This window comes from Pteropus alecto, unplaced genomic scaffold (assembly GCF_000325575.1).
Source record: "Pteropus alecto unplaced genomic scaffold, ASM32557v1 scaffold339, whole genome shotgun sequence".
NCBI classification, from domain to species: domain Eukaryota; kingdom Metazoa; phylum Chordata; class Mammalia; order Chiroptera; family Pteropodidae; genus Pteropus; species Pteropus alecto.
The window spans coordinates 312,308-320,098 of NW_006442509.1; the positions used below are offsets into that span (position 1 = coordinate 312,308).

Genomic DNA, 7,791 nt, shown 5'->3' on the forward strand with positions numbered 1-7,791 from the left:
GGACCCAGGGGCCGTGCTGGGTGGACGGGGCTGACCTGGACCGCCCTGGACCTGGCCACGAGCCTCATGGCACCCTGAGACCCAGTGCGGATGGGTGCGGGGCAGGGGCCGGGCTCACCCTGCCTGCCCTGCGGGAAGTACCCTTGGGGGCAAGGACCTACCCTCGCACCAGACGCAGCCGTGTGGGCCCTCTGTGCGCCTCCCCCCCGTCAGAGGCCAGCAGCAGCCCCCACCGGGACTGGGGAAAGACCTCTAGCCTGGCCCCGTGTCCCCTGGGGACAGAAGTCCCCTCGGTGAGAGCCGCTGGCACGAGGCAGGGGCCCCGACCTGCAAGAAGGACGAGCCGGGACGTCAAAGCCACCGGACGTGGCCGCCATCTGTATTGGCTCAAACCAAGGTGGCAGGGGCAGGTGCGCGACGTGGGCATCCGGCCCGTGTACAAAAGGCACAGTGACAGACGGGGACCCTGGGGCCGAAGGAGGAGTGCCAGCATGAGCCGCGAGGACACAGGTGTGTCCCGGAGGCCAGTCCGGTCTTCTGCAGGCCCAAGGCAGGGCCCTGCGTGCAGAGCACCCCAAGGCCGTGGGGGCCCAGGGCAGTGCTGCGGGGTGGCCCAACCAGGCCCCCGGTGTGTCCGTCTCCGACCCGCCGCCTGCGAGACTCCAGCCCCTCGGCCCAGGCCCCTCCCTCCAGGTCTGCTGAGGGCGCCAGGCGGCTGGGGCTGGGGCACTGTGGGGGCCTCCGCGGGCTTGGGGTGGTGGGGGAAGGCGCGTCTGTCCAGCTTCAGTCAGTCTCGGGGACAAGCACTGCTCGCCGCCTCCCGGCGCCCCAGGGCCTCTTTGCTCCCGATGCGGTCGGCACCCCTCTGTCCCTGCAGACTGGCCCTGGTCTTCCCGTGCTTTCGCGGTGAAGGTCTGGGGGGCCCCTCGCACTCATTAACAAGCAGCTGTCCCAGACACAGACACGCGCGTCCTCGGAGCGCGTGCTGGACGTGGCTTCACCTCGGGGCCACGCTGGGGTCTGGGGCCGGCAGCACTAAATGACTGCGGGGAAGCCGCCCCGCCCCGCCTTCCCGGGCTACGCATCTGGCAGGCTCCTTGGCAGAACATTCTGGAAACATTTTACTGCTTGATTCATTCCAGACAACAGGGCCACTGCCAGTCTCCCATCGCCCGGGAGGGCCCTGGCAACGAGCGGGGTCTCCATCACCCTGGGGTTCTCAGCGCGGGCCGGGCAGGAGGCGGCGGGCGGTGGGCGGCGGGGCGGGAGCCACACGCGCACTCGGGGAATTCCTGTGCCTTGCCGAGCGCCCTGCCGTCCGTGCCGCTGCCCCACTCCGAGGCCCCTGGTGGTCCCTTCTGGGGAGGCTTCTCCTCATGACTCCCCTGTGCGGCCCCCAGATGGAGCCCTGGCTTTTGGCCCCCATAGCCGAGGTCGGACGCCCTCTCGGAGGATCCCCTAAAGGAAGCCAAATCGGCTGTTTTCTGCGTTTGGGGTGCACACCAGCACAGGCAGCGTGGGAGCCCCTGGCCGCAGCGCAGGTTGGGTGCAGGCTGGGGGGCCGGCAGGGCCAGGGCGGCTGGTGGGAAGGAGCCATCCTGGGCCCTTTCTGCTCTGCTCCTCGGCAGTGGCGGTGGGGCGCCCTCCCGCTCGGAGATGCGTCCCAGAGCTGCTGTGGGACCAGGGAGGCGCCCCGGGGCCAAGCGCCGTCTCTGCAGGGGAAGCCTCTGCGTGTCCCCTCCAGGCAGGAGGCTCTGTCTGTGAGGCCTCCCCGGGGCCAAGCGCCGTCTCTGCAGGGGAGGCCTCTGCGTGTCCCCTCCAGGCAGGAGGCTCTGTCCGTGAGGCCCGTCGTCAGTGGTGCAGGTTGGGGCAGATGGTCCCCCTCGGCCACCAGCCTGCTCGAGTCAGTTCTCAAGCTGCCGTGTGACGCCCGTCCTCGTGGCATCTCACAGAAGCCCCGTCCACGTCCTGGGCGGTGAGTCTCATCAGACGTGGTCTGGGAGGGAAGAGAAAGGACGGAAGTCAAACGCCGTGGCTGCTCGTCGTCCTTTTGGAGGCAGAGACTGACTGTCTCGGGACTCAGGACGGTGGCACTACGGGTTCCCGACAGCTGCCTGCAAAAGTTCCGCCTCCTTTGAGCCTGGGATCGGGAGGCCCCAAGTCCTCAGCAAGCTGTGCTCCAGTGACCCGGAGCTGCCTGCGTGGGCCCGGGCGTGCATCAGCCAGTCTACGTGGCCCAGGCTCGGCAGGCGAACGGGCGGGCCACCCGTGGTGGGTGCTCCGGGAACCAGGGCGCACCCTCCCCAGGATGACCCCTTCCCAAAGCTGAGAAATGGGACTCTGACAGGTGCGGCCATTTGCCTGAGGCGTTAGCAGGCGAGGGCGGGTCTGCCTACAGAGCCCCTCGCAGACCGAGGCTGCGGGTAAATGCTTCCCAGACGGGACAGGTCCTTTGTTTACAGAGCCACGGGGCGCCACCCTCCACCAGGAGACACCAGACAGCTGTGCCATCACACAGGATTGAATGTCTGGACTCGCTGGAGCCCCCGTGGGGTGGCGGGAGTGTGCACAGAGGCAGTAAGGACGGAGGCTCAGTGGACATACCCGGGGGTCACTGTCCCAGGCTCCTGCTTCTGCATATGTTTAAAAATTCCATGACCCGACCCCGGTGAGCATCTACGAGGACAGGACTGCGTGCGGGAGGGGGCCGGGGGGGGTGCCTTCCCTGGGGACTTCGGTGTCTCTGACAACGTTAGCATTTCCGTACTGGTCACCAAGTATTGCTTGTGCCAAACGGCAGATACTAAAGCGGCTGACAAGCCACCTGGGCACATGTCACGAGCGCTTCCTCCCCCAGCCTCCCCCCTCTCAGCAAACTCACCGGTGAGCTCCAGCTCGGGCCTCACAGCCTGGGCACCTGTTGGAACAAACCAGAGACGTGAGGGCAGGCGGCAAGCGGGGAGGGGCCTGCGTGGAGGCCCACCGACCCGGGAGATGCCCTGAGCCCCTGGGCCGGCCTGCAGGCCTCTTGCTGGCCCTGGGGTCCCCGTGCCCACCTTCTGGGCTTCTTAGCCTCTTCTGAGATCTACCTTATATCACATGCACAAAACGCGGGCTTCCTGGGTCTGCCCAGTGGGGCCAGGATCCGACAGCCAGCCTCGTGGGGACCGGAGGCAGCTCAGCGTTCAAGACAACGAACTGCGTCCTGCCCTCTGATTCGGAGGCCGCCCTTCCCGCCCCAGACCTGTGAGCTGGTGTCGGGAGCCCGGGGCCCAGACCGTGGCCGCAAACCCCCATCCAGACGTGAACACTGCCAGACTGCACCCCAAGGGGACCGACCCCTTGCAGAGCTTTTAAACGTCCTGAGAACGGCGAGAACCCTCACTCCCACCCGACACGTGCCGGCCACGGGCTCGTGCCCCGCCTGGTACCTGCATAGCGCCGGCAGGGCAGGCGCCAGCTCCGGCACGCCCAGCCCACTGCCACCGCCACCGCGACCAGGCCCAGCACGAGCACGGCCACCAGGGCGTTGGACTTCCCCTCGCGGGCGGTGCCGCCAGGCTCCGTGATGCTGCTTTTGGTTCCCGTGGATGTTCCTATTAGAAAGAGGGGCAGATGTCGAGATGGGCCGGCGGGGGGGGACAGGGGCCTCTTCCCGCCCGGGGGGGGACGGTGTGCGGGGCACCGGCCCCGGAGCGCCGCCCTGCGCCGGCTTGTGGCGTGTGGACAGGAGGCTGAGCGGAGGCCTTCCCCTGCAGGGGGGAAGGCCACACCTCACTCCGCCCGCGTCACATGTGACCCCGCCATCCTGGGGGAGGGGCGTGGCGGGAAGGAGGCTTCCCCCCCACTGCTTTTCACATTTAACTTAATCATTTAACTTCTTTTCTAGTTTTTTGTCAAATTCATGTAACGTGAAATTAACCACTTCGAGGTGAGCGGGTCGGTGGCATGCAGCACACTCACGAGGTCATGCAGCCGCAGCCATTCTCGGACTCCAGGACTTTTTTGTCATCCGAAGGGAGACCCCGTTCCCATCAGCAGCCGCTCCCCACCCCGGGTCTGGGCATGGGGGCTGCCACAGGCTCCCCGGGGTGTCCCACGGCGGAGCCGGGGTGCGGCCACTGCCTCAGGAGGACCTTCCGGTTCCCCTCCCCGCTGCTGGCCGGGCTGCTCCGCCACGGAGGACGCTGGCTGGGAGGCGGAGGTGGCCTCTTCCGTGCAGCCCTTGTCCTGGTCCCTTCAGGCTCAGAGACCCTGACCGATGAGTCACAGGCTGCCCCGACTTGGAGAAGGACTGTGTCCAGCTCTGCAGGAGTTCCTGGTGGTGGGGGCCCGCGTCACGGCCTGTGACCTGAGCAGGCTCACAGGGCCCACGCTCAGGGGCCTGTGCCTGGTGCGATGCTCGGCATCCTCACTCCTGACCCAGAAGCTCGGCCCTCCTTCCCACTGTGCACTGGGGCCCGCGGGTTACGTGATGGGCACCCTTTCCTGCAGCAGGCAGGGCCCAGGGACCCCGCGGCCTCTGTGGGGGAGTCAGCATCTGTGCCCTCCCATGGGAAGGCCCGCTATCGTGGGGGGTCTGGCCTTCCCAGGGGGCACATGGCCAGAGGCAAAGAGCTTGGGTAGGGGCTGTGCAGGCCTGGGCTTCGATCCCAGCGCTGTCGCTGCCTAGGCCTGGGGCTTTGAGGCGTCACAAAGGCCTCCAGAGCCTTGGTCCCTCATCTGCGAAACAGGCCACCAAACCGGCCCGTGAGTGACCACTAAGTTGCATGGTTGCAGGGAGCGCCCGGCCCGGCGCACCCCAGACGCAGGATCGCGTCAGAGCGCCTGACTGTCCTCTCTGCTCCAGCCCCCGCCGGTCACCTCACAGGGACTCTGTCTTCTGCCCGTGAAGATCTCTCGGGTCGCCCGGGCCCCCGCCCTGGGCTGGGGCCAGCGTGCAGACCCTGGTGGGCCGTACCTGTCTCGGCCTGGCTGCTGACCGTCAGATTCTGGTGCAGAAGCACATTCTCGATGCAGCAGCCAACGTCCAGGTTGGGGGTCCGGGGGACCCTCAGCACGCTGACCACGTCGTACAGGCCCCGGCTGTTCAGGGAGACCGAGCTGTTGTGCAGGGCCTTGCTCAGCAGGCTGTTGTCCGTCCTGTTGATCCAGTACACGTTGGGCCTGGGGTAGCCGTCCGTCGACCTACACGTGAACGTGAGCTCCTCGTCCTGGTCCTGGGGGGTGCTGACCTTGGGCATGCTGTAGTTCGCTGTGGGGAGGGGGGCCAGGTCCTGAGGTCAGACACTGATGGCGCCCACACCCGGGGCCGAGTTAGAGGGCGGGACCAGGGCTGTGGTCTGGGTTTTGGGCGCTGGCCCTGTTCTGCCCAAGAGTCGCCCCCACTCGCCCCGGGGGTGGCAACCGGCACCCACTCCCTGCCCCGAGCGGCCGGCCTCACTGGGCTCCGGCGGCACACGCTGCGCCCTGAGCTGCCTGTCGGCTCTAATCTTCCTAAATTCTGATCGCTTTCAGTAATCTCTCCAAATTTCATTTTAAAAATCTCGTTTGAGTTGACGTGGCGAGTCCGAGGCAGAGGCGGCAAGCTTAGGTAGGGGGCTTCGGAGAGACGAGGCGGCCCCCGCTCACACACAGCTTTCCTGCAGGCGGGAGGATTTCCAACCAGTTCAGCTGCACACGCGGTTACGCGGGAGCCTGTAACGCTGACCGGGTTCACTTCGCGGGAAGAACCGGGTCTGAGCCTGAAACCCACCTGTCGACCCCCTCCCGCCGGGCCGTGAGGCTGCGGTGCGGTCAGCCGCCACGCCGACACCCTTACCTGCCACGTGCAGCGTGACCACCACATTCAAAACCCTCTCCAAATTCCTGAACACCAGGCAGTTAAACTTCTGCTCGTCTTGGGGGGTGACGTTGTACAGACGCAGCGAGAAGTCGCCCCGTCTCATGCCGTCCAGTGACAGCTCGGCCCGGCCCTTATACTGGTTATCGTCGTGGCCCACGGAGCCGTTCGTGGACAGGTAGTAAGTCACGGTTTTCGGTTTGCCAGTGACGCTGATTTGCCAATAAACGAAAAGTTCGTTTAAGTTGAAAGTGTTTTCTTGGGAGTCGACGCAGCTCAGCTTGACGTCGCTACCCACCATCGCCCTGACTTCCTTTTCTTGAACATCTGCAAAGGTTCAAACAGGACGAAATTCATTCTCCGAGCTCGCGGAACTACCCCGGGAGGGCTGGGGGCTTCCTGGGGACGAGACCCCAACACCGGCTCCAACTCACGTCAAAACGAGGGACGTGTCCGCCAGACACGCCCCGGAAGGCGGTACCTGACACCCAGACGGGTGCGCCAAGCTCCTGCGCTGTGTCCCCCAGGGCTGGCGCGCCCTCGGTATGTGACAGGCTAGCACGGGAGAAACGGGGACCACGGGACCCTGGGACCCTGATGCACTCCTATTGCTACTTCTTGGGGGTTTATAATGAATTCAAATGGAAAAGGTTTTTAAAAACTGAGTCATTTAAAAGAACACGTCCGCTTCTCAACAGTGGCCTCGTATAACACTGCTTGTACATCAGAAAAGGCTGGTGGCGTGTGCCCAGAGTGGCTTCACCCACGTGCAGCCGCGTAGCTGCCTGCAGCGAGAGCAGCCGTGTCCCCTGCCCCCGCCACCCTCGGGCTGGAGGGCTCACAGGCCTCGGCCTCGACTGCAGTGCGCGACCCTGCTCCTTGCTCTTCAGAAGCTGTGGTTTCGGGGGCTCCCCAGGGCTGACCCCGGCCAAGAGCCAGGAGAGCCGGAAGCTCTTGCCTCCCCTGGAAAGCAGAGGACTGGAACCTGCAGGAGGAAGGGCACTGCCCCGCCGCCTGGCACCCCGTCCAACAAGAACCCCCGGGTCTCTGGATGAGCGTCCCCGCTGCGGCCTTTGGGCCTACATGCTACTCGGGCTCGGGGCCCAGCTTTCTCATGGGGGCCCTGGGAAAAGCAGGAAGGGCCGCTGCTGACGCCTGCACCCCGGGTCCCCGTCAGACGGCCTCTGGAGAACTTACCGGCTCGCAGGCCGCTGAGCAGCAGCAGGAGCAGGCCGGGGCTGGAAAGGAACCAGAGACAGGACAGCTGAGTCTCGCTTCCTCAGGTGGCCGGCAGCGGGCGGCCCGCTCCTCGTGGGAGGAGCAGGCTATGCCCCTCCCGGAAATGTGACATCCACAGCCAACCGGCCCCGCGGCCCAGGGTCCCTGCTGAGACTCAGGGAGAGGGCCAGGACTGTCCCCGCCACCAGCCAGCTCCCTTGCTAAGGAAACCCCCAGCAAAATGATGTGAGAAAGGGTAGTGAGAGGCACCGCCAAGGCCACGGCCTTGAACCCTTGGTGGCCCAGCCATGCAGGGAATGGATCCAAGAAATTGTGTGAAATTACAAAAAAAATAAGAAACCGACAAAAAAAACACTTCCTGGATGCTCACAGCAAGAGCTGCTTTCAGGTTTTGGGAGATTTTAGGGATCTGAGAGGGCCAAGGGCAGAGTGGGGCGCGCTGCGGGACACCCCCGAAGGGACTGGCTCATTCTGAAACAACGTCGGAGGCACGTCCCAGCTGGCGGGCCGTCGATTGGCAAGGGGGCAAGGCCACTTCGGGGCTTAGGAGGCTCCTGGCAGCTCCCACGGAAGCCTCTGTGCCCGATGAGCTTCGGCCTGGCCACCCCTCCCTCAGGCCTCCCAGGGTGCTGTGTCCCCTGAGCTCTGGACCCACAGAGGCCCCCGCCCTTGAGAGCTACCATCGACTGCCTGGAGACGCGTCCCTTGTC

The 7,791-nt window shown here is 65.5% G+C and overlaps 1 protein-coding gene across 3 annotated transcripts in view; it reads right to left on the reverse strand.

The window, feature by feature from the left end:
• Nucleotides 1–351: 351 nt before the first annotated feature.
• Nucleotides 352–7,791, reverse strand: part of ICOSLG (inducible T cell costimulator ligand) — a 10,091-nt gene continuing 2,651 nt past the window's right edge. For 2 of the 3 annotated variants that reach the window (XR_003043361.1, XR_001517845.2), the window contains exons 2-6: nucleotides 7,040–7,080; nucleotides 5,822–6,169; nucleotides 4,961–5,254; nucleotides 3,964–4,318; nucleotides 3,458–3,596 (exon numbers count right to left, since the gene is read on the reverse strand). Coding sequence is in view for 1 of the 3 variants with exons in the window: in XM_025040307.1 (XP_024896075.1) it covers nucleotides 1,986–1,996; nucleotides 2,882–2,917; nucleotides 3,432–3,596; nucleotides 4,961–5,254; nucleotides 5,822–6,169; nucleotides 7,040–7,080 (895 nt within the window). In the remaining 2 variants the exon portion in view is untranslated. Of the gene's footprint in view, nucleotides 1,997–2,881; nucleotides 2,918–3,431; nucleotides 3,597–3,963; nucleotides 4,319–4,960; nucleotides 5,255–5,821; nucleotides 6,170–7,039; nucleotides 7,081–7,791 lie in introns of those variants that run through there. The other variant, XM_025040307.1, reaches the window with a different exon arrangement.